The sequence below is a fragment of the Ambystoma mexicanum genome, chromosome 4p (genome assembly GCF_040938575.1).
Source record: "Ambystoma mexicanum isolate Mex_15411 chromosome 4p, UKY_AmexF1_1, whole genome shotgun sequence".
NCBI lineage: Eukaryota > Metazoa > Chordata > Amphibia > Caudata > Ambystomatidae > Ambystoma > Ambystoma mexicanum.
Window position 1 is genome coordinate 69,095,580 of NC_090927.1, and position 24,742 is coordinate 69,120,321.

The window sequence follows — 24,742 nt, forward strand, 5'->3', positions numbered from 1 at the left end:
TTTTCTACCTCGAATTGGATGCCCCTCTTGAGCAGGATACCGACCCCACCTTTTCTCAGCGGGCCTGAGCCCCAGAACTCCAGTCCCCCCCGCTTCCCGATGATGCTTCTTTCTTCCCCTTTGGCAAACTTGGTCTCTTGCACGAGCATTATGTCAATGTTGGATCTGCAGAATTCCCTTGCTACTATGACCTCTCAGTCAGAGAGTTCAGCCCTTTTACATTGATGGACGCCACTCTGAGTGAGTCTTTCTTTTTTGGGTTATCAAGAGATGTCATCTTCGAATGTCTTTGGAGTGTCTTTCAAGACTGTCGGCCAGACAATTGCTTGCTTCTCAAGGCCCATATCAACATTGGTGTTGCAAACAAATTCAAATGGTGCTTTCATTATTCCCACACCTCTTTCCCTCAACAGTTGCTGAGGCTCAAGGAAGCCCTGGAACTGAGGGTGCTGCATTAGCAGCTTTTGACGGCGTCCGAAACGGACTTGGTGACAGTGTTCCGTCCATTGTCGGACCATCAATGGGGACCGTTACCTTACGGTCCCAGTCAAATTTTCCATCTCAACATAAGGGTGAGCCCCCGTCCCACTTCCCCTCCCTCACTTCATGTAATACAACAGTGGTAACAACAATAATCATACAAAAATGTAACAATATAACATTACGTGCATTCCCGGGGTCGTCTCACTCGGGTTCCTATCCCCTCTTAATTCAGAGGGGTGTTCCACTTCCGTCGTCCCCCGAGCACTTGACTTCCAAGCTCTCGGTCTCCATATGACCGGAGTTCCGTGCTTCAACCATGGGTACCAGTGCTTCTGGTCATGGCATTCAGGGTGAACATCCTCATTTTCCATTATCGGGTGTGTTATTGGGGCGTCTGTATTTTCTGGATCCTTTTATTCTTTTGCGCCTAGGTCCCTGTTGTTCCCATTGCATTCCATCTCGTCCGTTATCCCCATTTTCATTGTCTTTTGGGCCTGTACTCAGAAGGTCAGCAATGCATTCTTTTATGTCATCCTCTGATCTAAGGACGATTTTCCTGCTTCCAAGTTCAAAGGTGAGTGAGAACGGGTAACCCCATCTGTATCGTATACCCTGTTCCTTGAGCCATTTTGTCAGGGGACTGCAAAGGCGTCTAAGCGCTAACGTAAGCGCAGATAGGTCCTGAAAGATCATAATTTGAGCTCCTCCCATCGTGAGTGGGCCTCCGGATCTGGCCTTCTCAAGAATCCTAGTCCTGTCCTGGTATCTATAGAATTTGGCCAGGACCGAGCGGGGACCATCGGGGGGTGCACCAGCTCGGTGTATTCTTTCGATTTTGGGCTCATCGATTTCTTCATCGGCCGTTAGAATTTTTATAATATCGTGGATCGTGTCCTTGAGGTCCTTTTCGGTTTCCCCTTCACGTTCCGGGATTCCAAAAAAGCAAAGGTTATTCCTTCTTTCCCTATTTTCTAAATCATCCATTTTAAGGCACATCTCCTCTTCCTTTTTCTCAATGTTCCGTATCCTCATGTCCATTTGTATCTCAAGTGTGTCGATCGACACCTGGTTGTTTTCGACACCCTCCAATCTCTCTTTGAAGCTGTCCATTCTCTGGGTGATCTTATCAATTTTGCCACCAAGGTTGGAGCCCATGCTTTTAATCTCACTTAGTAGTGCCGCAATGTCCCCCCTAGTGGCCGCGGCTCCCGCCTCTGAGGCCTCCAGCGACATGGTGGAGATGTGTCGAGCAGTCAGAGAAGATGGGGTGTATGCGAATCTGGAAAGTCTATGTCGCACGTTCATAAAATGGGCCCAAAGTCAGAAGAGGCACACGCCCATGGATCGGGGGCCTTACCCTCTGCGGAGTCGCGTGGGGTCCTAAGAACAGGACAAACTCGAGTGCTTTGCTGGTGATATCGGTGAGGTCTTCAGTGGGGATTCCAAAGAGCCGAGGGGCAGCAAGTCGTGAGCGCCGAGGCTGTTCCGGCCTGCCTGCCTGGGGCTGGGTTCTGCGTATCACAAGGCCGCGGTCCCTCTTCCTCAGTTTAAGGCCGTTGACTCAAGCGTAAGGGTGCTCTGAGCGCGTATTCGATGCGGAGTCTAGTAGTCTCCGGGTTCGGGGGTCTAAGGCACGATGGCAGTGAAGTGCCGTAGATTTTCAGACTTACCGATACGGGAGTGGATCCCGGGTGAGAGGAGGCACACGTCCCTGAGTCGGGGGCATTACCCTCTCCAGAGTAGCACAGGCGAGTAAGTTCCGGGGGCGCTCATACACTGAAACAAGGCTGTCATTCTGGGTGGCTGGGCAGGGCGCCAACAACTGTCTCGGATCCTCACAATGTAGCCTGATGTTAGGATTAGAGCCACAGTCTATGGCTGGCAAAAATCGGGCTTTCCGCTCAGGATTCTGGCGGCGCGGTGTTCCTGAAGAACGTGTGCGCAAAAGTGGCTGGACTCTCCTTAATTGCTACGTTCCGTACCCGAGGGGCAAAGCCCATCCACATTCAGCGGGGGCAGAGAAATTCACCTCCAATGCGCAGCACACACGACTCGCGGGTACAGGAAGTCTTCCGCCGGATTGCCGCAACGCGAGGGCGCAGTTTCACTGTCGCTGCTGGGCCGCCTCCGGGCTTAGATGTTCACACAGTGATATTTCCACTTCTACCAGTCCGATTTTGACCGCGTTTGCTGCCAGGTGAGGGGGGGCTCATACAGCTCCTCAGCACTTCTCAACTGGTGGGGGGGTCGCGAGACGGGGGCTCAGGTCGCCTCGGGGACCATGGGTGCTGGAGCTCACGCGAAGTCAGTGTTCATCCGTGCGCCCCCTGGTGGCCAGTAGTAATATAATTTATAATCTCATCTGTTAGATCATCAGCAATGTCACTCAAGTCACATGTGATGTCCTCATGGCATCATATGCAAGGTCATGATCGGTGCATGTTGTGAGCACAGGAGGTGAATTATGGTGTATAGCTAGCTAATGTGAGAAACCAAAGGGTATCTCACCTACAAGTCCCCGGGGATCACTCACTTCACGTGGCTGGGGCACAGCTATTGCCTTTGTATCCAGACCATGGGGGTGGACTGGTGCGGGAGGTTCACCTTGGTGAGGGGGCTTCGGGGAGTGGGGGTGAGTCGACTGATGGGGAGATGCTGAATTCCCCCTTTGCCGTACCCATGACCCCTACTATTTCATAGGATTCTCTGATGTCCCAACCCCACCCCCTTTTTACGCCAACAATAGGTTGAGAAAGAGGGCGATTGAGAGTTCCAAGGCTAACCCTTACATATTTAATTGGAGAGGTCCCACTAATCGGGACAAGCAAAGTCAGACACTTGATTTTAATCACATACATCTGATATCCATTACCCATTAGCTCTCCCCATACGGATAAAAGGCTCTGAGCAAGGTGGAAAACGAGAAGCAGCAGAGCTTCCGGGGTGAAGGCGAACCTACTGGTGAAGAGAGACGGATAGTGGGACGAGAATCAAGAGTAGAGAAATTCAGGAGTTCCCAACAGGAGGTTGTTGCCTCCAAACAATCGCAAGAGATAAGTGGAGAAGGCCAAATCCCAGACAAGAAGACTGCATTGTGTTTCAAAGGGGCCAGCAACCCTACCGCCAAGACAAGAAAGGAATGCACACAGCCGGTGAGTTTTCAAGGGAGATGAAAGGCCGGTGTATGTTAAGAAAAGATTGAAGTGGCAACCATATATCTAACAATTGAAGGCTGCACACGTGAGGATGAGACGTGAAGAAAGGCAGACCTGTGGTGAACTTTAAAATCACAGATAACTATGAAGCCAGTGATAAAGAGTAGCAGACTGGTCTGGCGAAAGAAGTAGCCCACTCGAAAGTCTCTGCTAAAGGTGAAATGTTTTTGGTTGTAAAGCAACGAAGTGAAAGAACTTTAAAAGCGCGGTGATCAAGAATGACCCCGGCAGAAGATAAGTGAAAAGTGAATATTGAACTTTGTGCTTATGATATTGAACTACATAGACAAAGAAACAGTGGGGCAAATAAAACAAGAGTGCAAGCTGAAGGGAAAGTCGAAGTGGTCCTGTGGAGGTCTATAGTAAAAGCCTTGAACATTCGAAATTCTTCGGCATCAGGAAAAGGTCTGAACCCAACTGAGGGAGTGAAAAAAGGGGGGTGGACCACAAGCTTCCTCCTGCTCCTGTTGCTCTTATGACTAGTAATAGTCAAGTCTCAATAAACACAACCATGAAGAGTTGCTAGCTAATATCACACCACTTCATATAAGAAACAACCCTGTTTCTTATTCAAAACAAATATATTTATTCAAAAAAGTGTACATATAGGTGAAGACTCTGGTTGCCTATACATACGGATTCATACATAAATATAACATTTCTACATAGTACACATTGACATTCAGTCTGGGTTAGTTCATGTTTGGCCTATGTTGCTGTGCCATAACGTTTTTCATACCCTAATATCTCTTTTTATGGGAGGTCCGGTAGATATATGAACCTCACTTTTGGAGCGGTGTCTTGCTGCAATGTACATAAAGAACAAAAGACGGAATCACATACATTGTTGTTGCCTGGAATAAACTAGACTCAGATTATTTACAATAGTCACACATCTCATTTGTGTTTGTTATGTTTTCTGAGAGTTTTATGCTGTCTCTGTGTTCCTTCAAAGTCTTATCTTTAGGTACCTCGCACCATCCCCGTAGGGTGCTTGTTGGTTATCACCCTAATGTTCACTAAAGGTGAACCAATGGATAAACAAAAAGTGGTGTTGATGCACTGCGTTTCGGCCTTAGAAAATGAGATAGTCCACATCCATGCGGTGGTCTTCCCTTGATGTTGAAACAGGCCTTCGTCAGGACAGAAAATAATTTTTTGTACTGGTGTTAATCTGCTAACCCCAAATATCGTAATCTGATTAGATGAACCAAACAAGGACAGGTCTCCAAATTGGGAATGCATCAAAAGTTACACATTTCAGAAATAATTTCCTTGATACAGAAGAATGAAATTGCTTCTGTAGATGCTGTTCGCGCCCAGAGGCTTCTCATCTGGTGGTTCAGGCTAAGGTCACTTCGAGAAAAACTGCTTATGCAGATTAGGTCCGCACTCAATTACGCAAATCGGGGAACTCTCCTGTTGTTGCTTCGAACACACAGCAGCCCCAACTGAGGGAGACCAGAAGTTCGATAAGTTAGGGGAAGGGAATCCCTAACGAATGTGAATAAAGCTTGGGGAAGGGAACCCCTGCAAGTGCTGTGATTGAAAGGTCCGAGCCCGACTGAGGGAGACCTGCATGAATTCTTACTTTGAGAGGTCAAAGCCGAATTGAGGAAGACCTATGTGAATTTTTGGTTGAATGGTGAAACTTTTTGTTGAACTGTGAAAGAACTTTGCAACACTGGAAAAGTGACTTTAACGTGGAAGGCCAGGCGGGCCTTGATCCACGTGTTGAACTGCTTTGTTTTGAGAACCCGAGCCAGTGTGTCATCCCGTCTACGGGGACCACCTTACTCTGTGCTGTCCAACGTGGGGAGGAGAGCTGACTAAGCCACTTTGATTCTTTATATTCTAACACTGATTTTCCTTTGCATACATATTCCCCTTTACACACTTTTTGTATAAGAGATAGGGCAGGCATTAGGTTTTGTTAGTATAGGCCATTTTGATTTGACAAAGACTGACTAGGGCTGTGTTTTCTTTATTATTTGATGGTAGAGACTACTCCCATTTTAGCTATAGGGCAAAGTAGGAGTTTTTCATAACCACAAGAATTCAATAAAGGTTTTACAAACTGCACCTTTTTTGTCAGTGTCATACTTGTGATACCATGACTCCCTTACACTAAATACTGAACTGGAGTGGTTTTTATGATTTGCATTATAACCATGTCACTTCACATAAAGTGTTTTCATGTGTGTGTACACATGCACGCCATAAACACATACACACACATGCACACTCTGTAAATGCCACTTGAGACAAGAGCAGACTTGAGCTATGAAGCAACTTCGACTTCATGAGTGCCATACCAAGCCTCACACCACTCTTGCAGGTAAGATACAATTCTAACATGACTATATAAGTGATTAATACAAGCAACAGGCAAGAACGATGAGCAAACAGTGACTTATGTAAGCACGCCCAATAAGAGCCTACTCTATTGAATTATCTTGATTTACTCACATCTGCAAATGCCCGTTTAAAATAACTTTGGAGGAAAATGTTTAGAACAGCCTGGCAATGGCACATTATCTTGCGTCACTAAAGGGCTCTTGTTTGAAGTACCCAGAGTGCTAAAATGATAATGATGTGTTATTTATATAGCGCCTTTATCCGAAGCGCTTTCCAGAGCACATATTTACATACAATATCACCCAACCCGAAATTGGTACTCATTTATCGACCTCGGAAGGATGAAAGGTGGAGTTGGCCTTGCTGGTTTCGAACCTGCGACCTGCAGATCACACTCAGATTGCAGCAGCGAGCACTCAACCTGCTGAGCTATCTTACCAGCTCTTAAAAGAAGTGGCAAAACTATGAATACCTCTTTTACAGCGCAAGGAGTTTTCATCCTTGACCCACCATCTTGCTCTGCCTGCTAAAATCAAATTCTTTTAACAGGATGGTATCTTCATACAGGGGATTAAACCATTGGATTTCAATGGAATCTGCATAGCTTTTAGCACTTCCTAGAAGCTGGAGGATTCCATATTAAACCATTGTGAATACATCCCACTAGGGTTTATAATACATTTGTTGCACTTGGGAGGGTAAAAACAAAGGTTTTATAGAGTAGACTGCAGTTGACCATATTTCACCTTTTGCCGGTCCCCTCCCTGCAATTTAGACACTTAACAAAATGACCCCCAACCTACTTTCATCTGGACATTCCTGATAAAGATTCACTTAAGGACAATGCCAGCAGACAACCTCACAACTTATAGATTTAAGCAGGACTTCATAGTTCTGATTATCTCAAATAAATAACTTAAATCCGTCTTCTTAAATTCAAGTGCAGTTTTAGCTTCCCACTGTAAATGTTTTAATCACCATCTTCTTTTTGAGTTTGTTTTGGCATTACATTTGTAAGGAAGAGGGAGGCATTTGTAACGGTCCCAGAATTATTTTTCATTATTTTCTGCCACTGCTCTCAGCTTGAGGCTGTTAAATCTAATGTATTTCAGAAGCATGTTTTTCTTTTACAGAGGTTTGAATATATCCATATTAGCCACATTAAATGCTTCACAGCTGATGCGTCTTACATTTAGACTGTTAGAAATGTTGTTTTTAATTACATGTGCCTTACGTGTATAAACTTATATGAAGCGGTTTCCACACAGATCCCATCTAGAGTATGCTGTTGCTGCTCAAAGACATCTGAGTTTAAAGGTTCAACTGGATGAAATGCAGGCTCAGCTTCCTTTGGAGTAAGGATGACCCAATGTATACACTTTCAACACGATAATATATTATCTGCCTCAGAATTCACCCCTGTGGTAGTAAGTTGAACATGTTGCAGATTACCATTGATTACTGCCCAGCTGTTGAGCCTTTGGGGAGGTGCTGGATGTCAGGGATGCCATTTCCTCCCAAGCATGTTCTGCATTCCGACTGTGCTAGCTGAGCATCGCTTGATCATGTATGATTGGGTGTCTCTTCGTGCATTGTTCTCGCATGAATATCTAGTCTGGGCTCGCTCACGTCAAGTTAGATGACATTTCTGGCTGAAGATTATTGGACATTCAGAGCCTGGACAGGTTTCTCCAATGTGTGGGTTGTAAGGTGCAGAATTAAATTTGTTCTATGAATGAAGATTTTCAGACGTTGAAACAATGACGGGAATCCTCTCACATGAGGATTCTCTCCTGGAGAGTCAGGTGCTTTTTGTTGTGATGCTCTTCTGGCATTCACTGCACTCATAAGGTTTTTTTCCTGTGTCGATTCTCTCATGTAGAGTTAGTCATTTTATGGCTTACAGTTTTCTGTCATTGGAAGCATTTTCTCCTCTGTGGGTTTTATGATGGAGTAAGAAAACTATTCATTTAGTAAAGCACTCTTACATTCATTGCACTAATAAAGTTTTCTCCTGCGTGGATTCTCATGTACAGACAAACTTTATATTACTGAATGTGTCCTGCATTGGACACATTAATAACGTTTTTTTGTCCCATGTGTGTTCTCGCATATGGAAGTAAACTGAGTTTTTCTGACATGCTGTACATGCATACGGTTTTTCTTCTCTGTGAGTTCTTTCATGTTGAGCTCGATTCATTTTGTAACTGAACCTTTACTGACATTCGCGGCACAGGTAAGGTGTTTCTCCTGTGTGGGTTTTTAGCACTGATAAGATTTCTTCTCCATTATGGATTCTCTCGTTTTGAATTAAAGTGATTTTGTGAGTGAAGCTTTTCTGACAGTCTATGCATTGATAAGGATTTTCACCTGCATGGGCTCTTTAATGCTGAATTATGTATTTTTTTCTCATTGAAGCTGTTCTGGCATTTTTTGAATTAAGGCTTTTCTCCCATTTTAGTTCTCTCATGTTGAGTTAGACTACATTTCTGACTGAAGCTTTTCTGAAATTCTGTGCATTGATAAGGTTTTTCTCCTGTGTGGGTTTTCTCATGTTGAGTTAGATGGGGGTTTTGACTGAAACATTTCTGACATTTAATGCACTGCTATGGTTTTTCTCCTGTGTGGGTTCTCTCATGTCGAATTAGATGGTGTTTGTTACTAAAACATTTCTGACATTCACTGCACCGATAAGGTTTTTCTCCTGTGTGGGTTCTCTCATGTAGATTTAGATTGCTTTTATTACTGAAGCTTTTGTGACATTCTGTGCATTGGTAAGGTTTTTCCCCTGTATGGAATCTCTCATGTAGATTTAGATTGCTTTTATTACTGAAGCTTTTGTGACATTCTGTGCATTGATAAGGTTTTTCTCCTGTGTGGGTTTTCTCATGTTGAATTAGATAGGGTTTTTGACTGAAACACTTCTGACATTTAGTGCACTGATAAGGTTTTTCTCCTGTGTGGGTTCTCTCATGACGCATTAGAATGATTTTCCTAGAGAAGCTTTTCGGACATTCTGTGCATTGATAAGGTGTTTCTCCTGTGTGAATTCTCTCATGTAGATTTAGATTGCTTTTATCCCTGAAGCTTTTGTGACATTCTGTGCATTGATACGGTTTTTCTCCTGTGTGGGTTCTTTCATGTTGAATTAGATTGCTTTTCTTAGAGAAGCTTTTGTGACATTCTGTGCATTGATAAGGTGATTCTCCTGTGTGAATTCTCTCATGTAAATTTAGATTGCTTTTATTACTGAAGCTTTTGTGACATTCTGTGCATTGATATGGTTTTTCTCCTGTGTGGGTTTTCTCATGTTTAAATAGATGGGGTTTTTGACTGAAACATTTCTGACATCTAGTGCACTGATAAGGTTTTTCTCCTGTGTGTGTTCTCTCATGTAGAGTTAGATTGCTTTTATTCCTGAAGTTTTTGTGACATTTTTTGCATTGATAAGGTTTTTCTCCTGTGTGAGTACTCTCATGTTGAATTAGACTGCTTTTGTTAGTGAAGCTTTTCGGACATTCAGTGCACTGGTAAAGATGTTCGCCTGTGTGGGATCTCTCATGCTGATCTAGCAGACTTTTGTAACTGAAGGTTTTCTGACATTCAGTGCACTGATAAGGTTTTTCTCCTGTGTGGGTTCTCTCATGTCGAATTTGATGGTGTTTGTTACGGAAACATTTCTTACACTCAGTGCACTGATATGGTTTTTCTCCTGTGTGGGTTCTCTCATGTGGAGTTAGATTGCTTTTATTACTGAAGCTTTTCTGACATTCAGAGCACTGGTAAGGTTTTTCTACTGTGTGGGTTCTCTCATGCAGAGTTAAATTGCTTTTGAAATTGAAACTTTTCTGACATTCAGTGCACTGATATGTTTTTTTGGGGGGGCTCATTTCTCCAATTTAAATGTTGTTACTCTCATTGCAAACCTAATCTTGTTTCTTTCACGCTGAATCAGATTAATTTTATGGTCCAGGTTTTTCTCGCAACAAGCACTTTCCAATGATTTTGTCTCATGGTCACTGTATCCAAATTAGGGAAGAGATGTTTTGTAGAAAGCAGTGATAGTACATGTATTCTTCATTTATATCCTTTTGCAAATAGCTTTTGCGTTATAAATTAATGCTTTACGATTTGCATCATGAATACTGTTGAGAAGCCATTGTTAAGCCTCATCACCTGACTCTCTGCATATGATTATCGAGATGCAACAAATCCCCTTTAGCAGTAGTTTTCCCCACTCCTTGTTCTTGAGGGTGTTGGGCATCCTGGGATACTGTAAACCATACAATTGTTGGAGCTCCTGGACATCTTAGTTTTCTTTCCTAATAAAACTTTTCATTTTGTTGGTGTTGTGAGGCACATTAACTGGCCGCCATCTTGCTTCGTTGTGTATGATTTAGTCAGCTGTAAAAGCAAAAGGACACGTTAGCTTCATGGCCTGTGCATTTTGACTTATATGATCATTTGAGAAGTGATACAGGGACTCAGATTCTGAGTTGATTTTCGTGTAGATTGGTTTGAGGCAAGTGGAAAAAAGTCAAATATTTTCTGAAAGAGTAGACAAAGATGTCGCACCTACTCTACACAACAATCAAACCACTAATGCCCCCATCTTTGCCTCAGCTGTACCAACAAGCGGCCAAGCACCACACAGCAATTAATGACATCTTCCAGGTGCACTTAAAGAGTGATCAGCAGGGCATGAGAGACAATATTGTGTAAATCATGTATCCAACTATTAAGCACTGATCTTCGTAACATCCCCAGTGGTAAATTAATTGCCATTCAATACCACATCTGGGGCACCGTAGCCAGTTCAGGTGGCCCCATCTGAAGGCCTCATTTGGAGCATGGTATCTAGTTCCAGAGGTTTCAACAGCAGTATAGGACCCTAGCAGAGCAAGCTTTCCTTACACAGAGTGGCTACAGCAAGGGCCACAGCTCTGCAACGAGAGAAGTGAGAAGTGAGAGAAGTGAGAGAGAGCGAAAGAGAGAGAGAGCGAAAGATAGAGAGAGCGAAAGAGAGAGAGAGAGAGAGCGAAAGAGAGCGAGAGAGAGAGAGAGAGAGAGACCCATCAAGGTTTTCTTACCTTTTCCCCTCAATAACACACTCACTCCAATTCTGTTTCAACACACAATATGCATAGTAACTAAGCCACCCACACATGACACCTGTCTGAACACACACCATAAGAACTCTACACCCTTAAAACAATGGAAATAAGCTGAGGCCAATGCATCGTTGCTACAAGGCCACACAAGGCTCCCTCTTCAGATACACGTGTCACTGTGCTCTTGGCACAGAACACCTAGGATCTTACTTACATGCAGAGTACAGAGTACATCCAGCCTGCACACATCAACACATCATCACTTTCCCATTTCTCCACAATAACCTAACCCACTCACCTCGCTTTCAGGTACTCCAGAACACCAAGCAAATATTCATGGAGTTTGGTATAAATCCTAATAACAAACAAATGAACATTTCCACCTGCTACATAATTGGATTGTGCCACTGCACCCTAAGGCTCTTAAAGGTATTCATGTAAAACTCCTTCCTCGTCACGTTCCTGTCCCAGAAGTTCCTAACTTTCTCGCTAGAAGACATCAATAGCCTGTCCTCTGGAGGGGTTCCCAACACCTCCTCCTGCTACATCCAAAACATGAGAAGTTCACAAGACCCCTGTGACACAGCCATATGTGAGTGGGCAGGGGAGAGGGTGCATGAGACTCTTGGGGTGCGGGAACCACCATCTCCTCCATGATGGTGGCCACAGATGTGAGGCTGCAGCAGTTTATGCAAATGAGAGTTTACCAACAGGATGTTATGAGACACACCTGAAATCCCTAACTTAGGGGTGGTCAGCTTTGGAAAGAAGGGCCAATCCTGCAAGTACGTCAAGACTTCAAATGGGTGCAACCAGTCCAGGGAGTCACTGACCTGAATTAGTATTCCCCTTCAATATAAGAGAAGGCTCAGAGCACCCGATGGTGAGGGAGTTTGGTAGACATTTATAAATACTCAGACAGAGGGGAGCAAGTTGAGTGAGGAAGGAGGAGGAGAGTAGAAGAGAAGATAATAGGCAGAACATCACGGAAAGGTTGGAGTTGGAAGGGGGAAGAGATCTAAAGAAAAGGGAAAAAATAAGAAGAGGAAATAAGGCGAAAGGCAGAACCTCTGAGAAAAGTTGGAGGAAGGTGAGAAACAGAGCGAAAGTCGGAGAGCCCGACCTCTGCCATTGTGCAGTTGTGCCTGGACTATGGCAAATCAGTTTACCTGGGTCTGCCAGACTATAGACAGCAGCAGGCTTAATTACCAAATGAAACCATCACTGACAAATCATGCCTCTTATTTCAATTAGGTGACTACCCATCAGGCAACATATCCAGCTTAAATTCCTCACTGTTTCGGGGAATAGGACCCATCTTTCTCTCCTCTTATCAATCTCTCTCTACAATGTGCTCAGTCCACCCTGTTTCTACTGAATCAACGGATGAGACATCATTCTCAGTTCTGGCCCACAGTCTGTGGAACTCGCTTCCCCCTTTGTTGCAATCCATATACAATTTCCGGACCTTTCGCTGCTATTTGCTCTGGCTCTAACCTCCACCTTTTTCTTAGCTTTTATTAGTCATGCTCCAACAGCCTAATAGCAATACGCACTTTCTGGGCCCACATGTGCACCACAGGTAAACCAAACACATACATCCTGTAAGGAAGGCATGGTATCAAACAGTGAGGACACACACAAGGGATCATAGTTCAAGGGTGTTTATTGAATGTCAATGGGTTGGTTGAACACCTATCTAATCCTAAATCTAAAGATGGGAGCAAGTTACGACCAACAAATAATAATAATGTAGTCCTAGTCATGTCTCTGTCAAATAAACAGGGCCTACACTAATTAACCTATTGCCATTCCTTACTTCTACTTATAAAAGGGTGTGGGACAATTGTGTATGCACAAAGAAAAGTGTTCAAGTAATACTATGTGAAGACGGTTGAGCAGTTGGCTTCCCTTCCCCGCGTTTTCAGCACAGGACAAGGCGGCACGTTGGAGCTTCACACACACTCTGGCTTCTTGGCTACGAGGAGACAGTTGAACACAAAGGTATACAAAGATATATATTCAACAGCAAATTGTATACCTAGAGATCGTTCATTTGCTGCACTCCGTGCTAGTCATCCAAACGTGTTGGTAAATTGTCATGACATACTTGTTAAGTGATGTTTAATGTGAGATAATGCCTGGGGATGCCTGAAACCCACATCTGTGCCTTTGTACTAACCCTGCTCCATAATACATGTTGCTGCTAATTTTGAACATGTAGGTGAACTGCCATTAAAAAATGATTTAATAATCATAAAAATATGAAAATGATGTACTGCATAAGGGCTGTGCATTCATCCTACTTGTTACCTAACGCCATAGTCTAAAAAGATCAACTATTCATGCTCCATTGTGCGAAACAAAAATGAAACCCTCTATGTAAGAGAAAACAAATATTAGCAACGTTCAGACGTTACTAGCGTCTCCCAAATGCCTGGTAACAAATGGAGACAAAACCAATTATTCATAGAAAAACACTCAGTTCATTATCCTGATTTAGCCCCAGCGTAGTGCACCTGAATTTGCAGATCATACGTGCTTCAAGCTGTCGTAATACAAGTTGTGTGTCATGACAACTTAGCAACATGTCTGGATGACTAGCACAGAGTGCAGCAAATGAACGATCTCTAGGTATACAATTTGCTGTTATTAAGAAAATATATTTTTCTTTATATTTTACTAATTAAATTTGCTATCGAACAATGTGATTTGGAATATTATAAGATTATTTTATTGGGAATTTTTTCATATGATATTAAAATCACATATTACGTTTTGCTGCCAATTTGCCCATATTATAAGGTTAGCATATTGGAGTTTTTTGACTTATGAATTGGAGATTATACAGCACATTCTGTTACCAATTTGTGAAGCATTATGACATTGAGCAATGATTATTGCTTCTAACATGAGATGGACTTTCTCTTTCCATTATTTACATAATGTTGTGTAATGCGAGTAGCCATGTGACGACACGCACGCGGTCACATGATCGTACTTTAGACTTGAGATCACATGATATGGGTCGCTATACGAACGCATACAGGATCTATTTACAAGCTGCATTGGCCGCGTGAAATGCTAGCCAGGTAACACAGCATTCATGCCATGGACTCGGAAGAATCTCCATTCAGTAAGTGAATGTTACAACTTTCTATATATCTTTTAGAATCAAGCCTTATACGTATACATTGCTAATAGAAACCATGCGCTAGATGCACACTGAGTATGTAATATATTTTTCAGGGGAAGCCATAATCTGCTTCTGTGCGACCGGAACGATCAGAGTTTGTCTGAAGAATTGCTTTTTGCTAACGTGCTGCCAAATAAATGCAGCTTTGAAGTTAATACGTACATCGGATTGATTTACAGAATGTGGGTAATTACCAACTTATTTAACGGTTATTTGAGATAGCGCTTGGACTGCTATAACAGTATATTTACTTAAGTTGGCCTTATTTTTTCGTGTTATGTTTTTATTCTCCATGAACAGATATGGTTTAAGTTCCGTTCTACTTATTGGACTTGATTTCTTATGCCACGCTTGGCAGATTTGAATGCTAGGGGACACACCCTCACAGAAGCAACATCAGTGGCCTACTTCATGGTATGCTCTTATGCTCTTAAGTGGAATGGTGCACAATTTCTAGGGCGAGGAATGGGTTCTTTTGTTCAGATCTTGACTCAATTTAATTGGACTTTCTTAGGTAATTGCACAATGTAACAGAGTTGAAATACATAAGACTTTGTTGTTTACACACGTTACCTTATTGTATCTATTCAGTTACACATTGTGGCATTGATGGAATAAAAGTACGAAGCACGATCTAAATAGTACTCTACTAATGGTGCTCACATGGAACAACTAGCTGAACTGCACTAATAGAAACAGTACAATGTGGCATATATGCATAAGCACTGCACAGGAGTTTGGCATCCACCCAAAAGTGAGTATCAGGCACCAGGTGGACTGAAGTACGTCTTGGGTACTGTCAGAATGTAATAACATATCGAGGATATTGGCAATATATAACTCTTTGTTTTCATGGTGCTATATGGTCTATATATCATTACGAATATGAAGAATGCTCTATAATGATTTTGTTTTATTTTTTCCTTTCTCTTTCTTTTTGTTTATGCTGTTCTTTTCTGTTTCTCTTATGTGGTCTCTAATTACATTTTGTATTGTGCAGATGCCACCATTGATTGCATTGTGTGGGAACAATTACTTTTTTATGATATCATTTTAATTCATGTTCATTACTGTTGTACAATTGTTATGGAAATCTTGTTTTATGTGTACAATAATTATAGGAACATACAACTGGCGACTACAAAATGTGATGTTTGAATAATGTCTGCTTTTTCCCTCTGATTTCCTCCTTCGATGTGGGGATCTAACCTTTCTGTGAACCTATGGGTTTCTTTTTGATGTGGGAAATTAACCTTTTTTGTGAATTTATGGGATTCCCCCTTTTACATGACTTGATCACCTTAAGTTTTCTAGTAACAGACTTGGCTGTATTTGCTAAATAGGCCTAGCCTTGAAAATGCATGTGCAAATATAATGTGTCTGTATACCATTTGTATACTTATTTTTACACACTTGTTTTATAGTCTGTTTAGGCCTGAGAAGAAGAGGCTCTTATCCTCGAAACGCGTCGCCAACTGAAAAGCAGACTACTAAGAACATTTCATCATATTGTTGTTTTTTTGCAAGAAGATTGTGATTATTTTCACTTGTTGTGTTTCCTTTGAAAAGAGATATTGGTTGTTTGGAACCTCATACAAAATATACACATTGTTGTGTTCTACAAAATTTGCTTTTGACTTTTGATTATTTACAAATTGAATTAACTGTCTAGAGTTTTCAGTAGTTGGTTTTTCCAACACACTATAGTGTGCAGGCGACGGGAGGGTTCAAAGTCTGAGCCTTCTCCTTCTTTTGTTTTGTTATATATAGAGGTCTTGTGCCAGGACCTTAGTTCCTCCCCCGCACCTAAAATTGAATTGACATTTGTCCTTGATTCATTGTTGTTAATTATTAATCAGATTAGGAGTGCACTAATGTTTGTATTCTCTTGTTTATGTTTCACTAGTCTCCTAGTGTGGCCCAATCAATTGGGTGCACCCATTTTCTCTAAATCTACATCCTATAGGGATGTCATTCTCGAAGATCAATGAGCTAACAGATAAGAAGGCAACCACCCTAGCCTTTAGCTCAGAGGAAGCTAATCGGACTCTTTCACTCATTAAAGACACAGGCAATACTTTACAAGATAAGAGTAACCCAGGAAAATTGATCTTTAAACTAGAGAAAATAATTAGACGCGAAAGTTCTCAAAAACTTCATGCCAGTACCCTGGTTGAATACTATAAATCTCAAAAAATACCAAGGGGCCTTAGGGTCTATTTGAGACCTACTCTCTGCAGTGACAACAAAGCTTTTGTAACCAGATGGGACCAAATCCTTAACAAGTGCTCTGTTGACTTGATCCTTCTTACCATAGAAGAGCTATCTAAATCACTTACCACTATTGACACGGACATCATAACTTTGAAAGACCAACTCTCTAAACTCTCAAGAATTATCCGACTTATTAGATGACATCAACTCAAAATTGGCAAACTACAAATCAGAAATAGAACAAAGAAAATTACGAAAATTCAAGCGTGACACATTCGATTACCTGAATGATATAGTTAATAACTGGCAGGAAATTTACCGTCAGAGGAACGCTAATCGGTCGAGACCAAGACAGGACGGTTCACCAAACTCAGGCAACAGCAGTGACAGCAGTATTGGTGAACCAATTGAAACTAGAGCTCCACAACAACCAAGGTTCACTCCAAACACCCAAGATACCACTCCAATTAATAACTCACCACAAGCCACTGAGGAACCCTCAAATTCAGGTTTTTTTTTTTAGGCACAAGAGAAAAACCAGGAGAGGTAGCAAAAAAACAACCAAGAAAAAAGAACTCAGTGAATTTAGTAGTGAACATCTCGAGTAAAATATTATCCAGTGGACAATTGAACATATTGAACAAAGGTGTATCCTTTGTCCCGACCTGCAACACTACCTTGTTTGAGGAGAAAGTCTGCCTCCATCGCCTCTTAAGGAAAATCAGACTAAAAATCTTTTTTGACACACAACCACCTATGGAATCACATCATTCTATTGATGATCCATTGGAAATGCGTCTGAAAAGTTCCTCTGATCCCCAGATACAAAATTCAGTGTTAAATCTTTTTGAGAAGAATGTCCTCCATGACTTGAACAAAATTAACTACAGAAAATATTCTCCACTGAATATTAAAAACTGTCAGTTGGATCATATTGAGAGTCTGGCTAAGGATGAATCCCTTACCATTAAACCTGCAGACAAGGGAGGAGCCATCGTGGTGATGGATACCTCATTCTACAATAAAAAATTGCTTGGCCTTACTGAGTGATGAAGACACCTATATGAAATTGGACAATAACCCTATTATGAATATTAAATCTCTTATTATTAGAACTTTAGAGAAAGCAAAAGAAAATCAGTGGATTAGTGGTAAAACATCTGAATATCTAATCAATAAATTTCCCATTACTCCAGTCTTCTATGGATTGCCTAAAATCCATAAGGACCGTGCAAATCCACCATTAAGACCTATTGTGGCGGGCACCGAGAGTATATTTGACCCCCTTGCTGTATATGTTGACATGTTACTCCAACCCCTTGTCCAAGCTACACCTACTTATCTGAAAGATATGACAGACTTCCTTAATTGTTTGAAGGAAATCACGGCTATCAGCACAGACTGTATTCTTTTCAGCCTAGATGTCTGTAGCCTGAATACATCTATACCACATGCAGAGGGCATTGAAGCAGTATAATGGCTCCTCCTCAATACAACAAACCTCAGAGGTGAGGCTGAATTCATAATAGAATTACTCAACATCATACTGTATAATAGTTATTTCCGTTTTTTAGGGAAATACTATTTGCAAACCTCAGGAATCTCCATGGGATTGTCCATGGCACCAATTTATGCCAATACCTTTATGTTTTTTATTTAACTTTGTTTATTTTAAATCAAGGCAGGATGACATTTACAAACATTATAAGCAGTGGTTTTTTTAGGCATGTTGATCCCCAGTTCTTTATCCCCCCCTGAGTTTTCTCCCTCCCTCCTCCCTTTTGTCCCTCTGTCCCTTAGGCCTTGTAGGCGGAATCTTCCCTCCTGGGCTGTCCAGTTTGCGCCTCAGCGTCTACGTATCTTCCTCAGGTATCTCTTGATTTTTCAGGATCCAGCGGGCCCTGATAGGTTTATACGTCAGGGCGGGGAAGCGCTGGTCGAATTCCAGCACTGGGGCCCAAATATTCTGGAAACGATGGAGTTCCCGCTTGTGCTGCCGTCACCTTCTCCGCTACCAGAATGTCCCAAAGTTTGGTCCACCATTGGTCTATGTGAGGGCCTTCCGGGGTTTTCCAGGCTCGGGCCACCACCGTTTTCCCTGCTAGTAGGCAGTGAGTTAGTAGTTTCGATCTGGTCCCGGAGCGCGGGTAGATCTCGGGGATTGGAGCTCCCAGCAAGACTGGTTCTGGTTCCAGGGGGATCGTTGTTCCGGTAATTTGTGTAATGGACCCCAGGCATGATTTCCAGAATTGTTGGACCTTTGGGCAAGCCCACCACATGTGGAAGAAGGAGCCTTGGTGGCCGCATCCTCTCCAGCAAATATGATCCACCTGGGGGTTCATATGATGAAGTCGGAGGGGTGGGTAGTACCACCGCAGCGTGATCTTGTACGCACATTCCCTATTGGTAATGCAGGTGGACGAGGTGTGTTCTGGTCCATATGTCCACCCAGGTTTGGTCCTCTATTGGGTGACCCAGGTCCGCCTCCCATTGGGCCATGCAGCGGGTCTTTGTGGTCAGGAAGTCACTTAGGAAGCGCCTGTATAGGGTGGACACTCTGCCGCGGGTTGGAAGGTCTCCCAGAGTGAGTTCTAGGGCAGTAGGAGGGCGTGTCGCTGCTTGCAAAGTTTGGGGGTGTGAGCACCAGTGGCGTAATTGAATGTAGGTGAATCTGTCTCTTTCCTGGAGTTGGAATTTCTCCTTGCAATGGGCGAATGTGAGAGGTCTCCCCCCCCATATACAACTGGTCTATGGTCTCCAGCCCGCCCTTAATCCAGTTACGAAAATTGTGAGGATTCATTCCCGGTGTGAACGTTGGATTATGGAAGACCGGGAGCGTGGGCTCAGTCCTCTTGGCACTCCCTTTCGTTTTAGCGCCCAGTCCCAGGAACTAAGGGTGTGTTTGGTTGATAGCAGGAGATCTCCCCATTGAGTCCTAAGGGGGGGGCGGGATGTGTGGTAGAAATCGTAAAGGTAGGGGCACTTGTGATTGTTCCAACTCTACCCATCTAGGGCGGTTTGTCGTATTTTGCCATGCCTGGACCTGTGCCAATTGAGCTGCCACTCTGTAGGCCTGCAAGTCTGGGACCCCCAATCCTCCCAGTTTGGAACTCCCCAGCATAGTTCTGAGAGGGATTCTCGCTTTCTTACCTTTCCAGATAAAGTTCAGCATTTTTCTCTGGATCCCTCAAAGAGTTGGTGTGGGGATCGCTACTGGTAGGGAGGCACAGGCGTATAGGAATCTCGGAAGGAGGTTCATCTTGCATGCAGTGAAGCGCCCAAGCAGTGAGATTTCTTGGGTCTCCCAGAGTTTCAAGTCGCCTTCCAATTCTTTAAAGAGTCGGGGGAAATTGGCTTTGTATGTGTCTCTTGGGTCAGCCAGGATGTGGACCCCTAGGTAGGAGATGGCACTTTTTTCCCATGTTATCGGGCACATCTTGGTCAGTGGTTCCCGTTCTGCTGGGATGAGGCCGATGCCCAGGGCGGATGATTTATCGAAGTTTATGGTGAGGCCTGAGAGCTCCTCGTAGCTGGCAATTTCTCATATCGCGTGTTTTAGAGATGAGTGGGCCTCCGAGATCGTGAGTAGAATGTCGTCCGCGTATAGGGCGATTTTGAGATGCGTGGGGCCACTTTGTATGCCCCTGATTTGGTCGTTTCGCCTGATCTTTTGTGCAAAGGGCTCCATGGTGAGTGCAAAAAGCAAGGGTGACCGTGGACAGCCTTGCCGGGTTCCGCATGATAGGGGGATTGGAGCCGAGCTGTGTCTGTTGATTCTCAGGCTAGTTTTAGGGCTGTTATAGTTGGCTAGAACCATCGTTTGGAAAGTTGACCCGAAGCCAAAGGCCCCTAGGGTATGTCTCATGAATGTCCAATCCACCCTATAAAATGCCTTAGCTGCGTCGAGAGCCACTAAGACTAGTTTTCGGGAGTTCCGGGAGGCAAGGTCCACCAGGTTCAGGGTTCTCCGGATGTTGTCACCTGATGTCCGGTGTAGGATGAAACCTGCATGGTCGGGGTGAATGATCTTCGGCAGGATGCGATTTAATCGGGTTGCTAACATTTTTGAGTATATGTTTGCATCGATGTTTAACAGTGCGATCGGTCTGTAGGACGTTAAGCTTCTTGGATCTTTTCCAGGTTTGGGCAGGAGGATGGTGGTTGATTCCTGCATCGATGGGGTCACTGCTCCCGTTTCCCTGAAGGAGTTGAATAGGGTAACCAGGTGGGGGGTCAGTTGTGCGCTGAATAGTTTGTAAAACCTGGTTGAAAAGCCGTCTGGGGGGCCCGTGTTTTAAGTGATTTGATGGCTTCCTCGACTTCCTCCCCTGTAATGAGCTCCTCCAGTTCGTCTCTCGCTGTGTCGGAGAGAGGGGGCACTGCTGCCTGCTGCAGGTATTCCTTCTGTTGTGCTAAGTTGGTGTGGGGATCGCTACTGGTAGGGAGGCACAGGCGTATAGGAATCTCGGAAGGAGGTTCATCTTGCAGGCAGTGAAGTGCCCAAGCAGTGAGATTTCTTGGGTCTCCCAGAGTTTCAAGTCGCCTTCCAATTCTTTAAAGAGTCGGGGGAAATTGGCTTTGTATGTGTCTCTTGGGTCAGCCGGGATGTGGACCCCTAGGTAGGAGATGGCACTTTTTTCCCATGTTATCGGGCACATCTTGGTCAGTGGTTCCCGTTCTGCTGGGATGAGGCCGATGCCCAGGGCGGATGATTTATCGAAGTTTATGGTGACGCCTGAGAGCTCCTCGTAGCTGGCAATTTCTCATATCGCGTGTTTTAGAGATGAGTGGGCCTCCGAGATCGTGAGTAGAATGTCGTCCGCGTATAGGGCGATTTTGAGATGCGTGGGGCCACTTTGTATGCCCCTGATTTGGTCGTTTCGCCTGATCTTTTGTGCAAAGGGCTCCATGGTGAGTGCAAAAAGCAAGGGTGACCGTGGACAGCCTTGCCGGGTTCCGCATGATAGGGGGATTGGAGCCGAGCTGTGTCTGTTGATTCTCAGGCTAGTTTTAGGGCTGTTATAGTTGGCTAGAACCATCGTTTGGAAAGTTGACCCGAAGCCAAAGGCCCCTAGGGTATGTCTCATGAATGTCCATACCACCCTATAAAATGCCTTAGCTGCGTCGAGAGCCACTAAGACTAGTTTTCGGGAGTTCCGGGAGGCAAGGTCCACCAGGTTCAGGGTTCTCCGGATGTTGTCACCTGATGTCCGGTGTAGGATGAAACCTGCATGGTCGGGGTGAATGATCTTCGGCAGGATGCGATTTAATCGGGTTGCTAACATTTTTGAGTATATGTTTGCATCGATGTTTAAGAGTGCGATCGGTCTGTAGGACGTTAAGCTTCTTGGATCTTTTCCAGGTTTGGGCAGGAGGATGGTGGTTGATTCCTGCATCGATGGGGTCACTGCTCCCGTTTCCCTGAAGGAGTTGAATAGGGTAACCAGGTGGGGGGTCAGTTGTGCGCTGAATAGTTTGTAAAACCTGGTTGAAAAGCCGTCTGGGGGGCCCGTGTTTTAAGTGATTTGATGGCTTCCTCGACTTCCTCCCCTGTAATGAGCTCCTCCAGTTCGTCTCTCGCTGTGTTGGAGAGAGGGGGCACTGCTGCCTGCTGCAGGTATTCCTTCTGTTGTGCTAAGTTTCGTGGGGTTGCCTTCATGATTTGGGTCAAATAATCTATTGCGAGTCGTTGCTTTTCGGGCTCTGAGTATAGTGTGACCCCGTTGGGATCACTCAGACCAGTGATTGTGTTGATGCGTCTCCGCCTGGCTAGCTTGGCCACCAGGAACTTGTTCGCCTTGTTACCCTTCGCGTAGTATGACCGTTTGGCCTTCGCCATTAGTTGGGCGGTTTGTTCCGCATAGTGGGCTTCCAGTTTTTTCCTTGCTGTACGAATGATCCGTTGCGTTTTGGGGGACCAGCCTTTCTCCTTGTGGAGTGCCTCGGCCTCTTTTAGTTCGTTCTCTAGAGCCATCCGGGTCTGACGCCTGTCTCGGTGGTAGGCCGCACCTTGGGCAATTAGGGAGCCCCTGATTACTGCCTTCATGGTGTCCCAGTTGTTCGCTAGCGAGGTGTCCGAGGCTGGATTTTCATTAAAGAAATTTCTTATTCCTGTTGTGATCTTGTCTCTGGTAGCCATATCGTTAAGGATCGGGTCGTACAACGTCCATTTACGCGGGTTATTGAGGTTGGGATTCTGAACCCGGAGTTCCAAGAGCACTGGGGTGTTGTCGGATATCGCTCTTGTGCCGATGGAGACTTCTTTGACTGAAGGGAAAGTTTGCGGGGAGATCAGGACAGGTCGATCCTTGAAAAGGTGCGATGGACGAATGAGTAAAAAGAGAAGTCTTTTTCGTCAGGGTGGAACACCCGCCATGAGTCTATTATCTCCAGGGATCTGAAGAGTCGGAGGAGGCTAAGGGCTTGGGCGAAGTCGCTTGGAGTCGGGGGGTGTGACCGGTCTTTGGTGGGGTCGGGAACCCCATTGTAGTCCCCACCGACTATTGTTTGGCCCTCCACAAAGTTAGCGGGAGATGCGCCCAAGGAGTCATAGAAGTGTGATTGTCCAGTGTTGGGGGCGTACACCGAGACGAGAGTATATAGGTCTCCCATTAGGATGCATTTGACCGCTGTAAATCGGCCTTCTGGGCAGGTTTTCGTTTCCAGGATCTGTGGGTTCAAGTCTTTCCTGAAGAGGATCGCCGTACCTCCTTTTTTGTTTGTGCCAGAGGCAAAGAATTGGAGCGGGAATAACCAGGAGTGAAGCCGGGTCACGTCTACCGGCAGCAAGTGAGTCTCTTGGAGCATGGCTATCGCTGCGTCTTCGTCCCAGAGTTTCAGTAGAATTGCCTTTCGCTTGTTAGGGGAGTTCAGGCCATTAACATTCAGGGAGAGGATCCAAAGCGTTTGGAGGTCCGCTGGAGTCTCACTCTCCTTTCCTTGGGTTAGGGGGGGTCATGGGGCGGTGATTCAACTGCCATATCTGTTGGGGAATCCCTTAATATCATCCTGCACTTGAGGTTTTAACACAGAACCCCAACGGGGGACCGCAACTTTAACTGGAGGGTAGACCGACCTTGTAAGTACGGGCGTACCCTCGGCCAACAGGGCCAACTGTCCCATCACGTATTGTGTACTGTGGGTTTCCAAGGAACAAAGGTTGGAAAGTATCCTTGGAGTGGGTATGAACCATGGGATGGCCCGGCGCCACCGCCTTCAAGGTTCCTTAGTTCGAGACCAAGGTGGCGGGTCTTAATTTAGGTAAGGGCACTTGCGTCCAGGGTAAGTTGCTGACAGAACCTGGGACCGAGGAAGCGTCCTCGTTCATCTCTTTCTGTTGCTCCGCTGGGTTAACTACCATGACGTGCGTTTGGGCTTTGGGGAGGGAGGCGGTCCAGAGTCTTCGGTCCTCTCCGGGTTTGGCGTGGAAGGGTCTCAGGGCGATGCTGGATGTAAGATTCTCTCTGCGTCTTCCAGGTGGCTGATTCGGCATAAGGTGCCTTTATATGTAAACTGGAGAGCTGTCAGAAACAGCCACCTGTAACGGATCTGTTGCTCCTGAAGGAACGCTGCCAGAGGTCGGAGTGCTCTTCTTTTCTGAAGAGTAAGTGGTGAGAGGTCCTGGTATATTTGAAGTGGAGTGCTCTGAAAAGTAATCTCTTCTCCTTGGCGACTGATCGCTGATATTGCCTCTTTGGTTGTAAAGAAGTGGACCCTGGTAATAACATCTGGGGGGGTCCGAATCTGTCCCTCGGCGCGAGCAGAGTCTGTGGGTCCGGTCCAGTAGGAGCTGAGATTTGTCCAGATCCGGGAGTATTGCCTCGAAGAAGCTTCCCACGTAGTCTGCTAACTTGCTGTCGGGGACAGAGGTTGGGACGCCCCGAATGCGGAGGTTGTTGCGACGTGCCCTATTTTCAAGGTCTTCATGTTTGAACTCCAGGATCTCGCATTTATGATGCAGGGAATCGATGGATCTTTGCATTTCCCCCAGCGTGGTAGTTGGTAGTGTGGTCCTGAGAATGGTCCTCGATGTCTCCGAGCCTCTGTTCGATCTCTGCGACCCTTTGGTCCGTCTGTTCAACTTTAGCGGTGAGTTCCGAGAGGCAGGCGCGGAACTCCAATTTAATATCCGCCATGAAGGCTATCAGGTCTCCTTTGGTAGCGAG

The 24,742-nt window shown here is 44.7% G+C and overlaps 1 protein-coding gene across 1 annotated transcript in view; it reads right to left on the reverse strand.

The window, feature by feature from the left end:
* Window positions 1-4,260: 4,260 nt before the first annotated feature.
* The window catches only part of LOC138452762 (uncharacterized), a 330,413-nt gene continuing 309,931 nt past the window's right edge, over window positions 4,261-24,742 (reverse strand). The window contains 2 exon segments of the mRNA XM_069605110.1: window positions 4,261-9,957; window positions 22,470-22,884. Coding sequence (XP_069461211.1) covers window positions 8,663-9,957; window positions 22,470-22,884 — 1,710 coding nt within the window. The 3' untranslated portion in view covers window positions 4,261-8,662.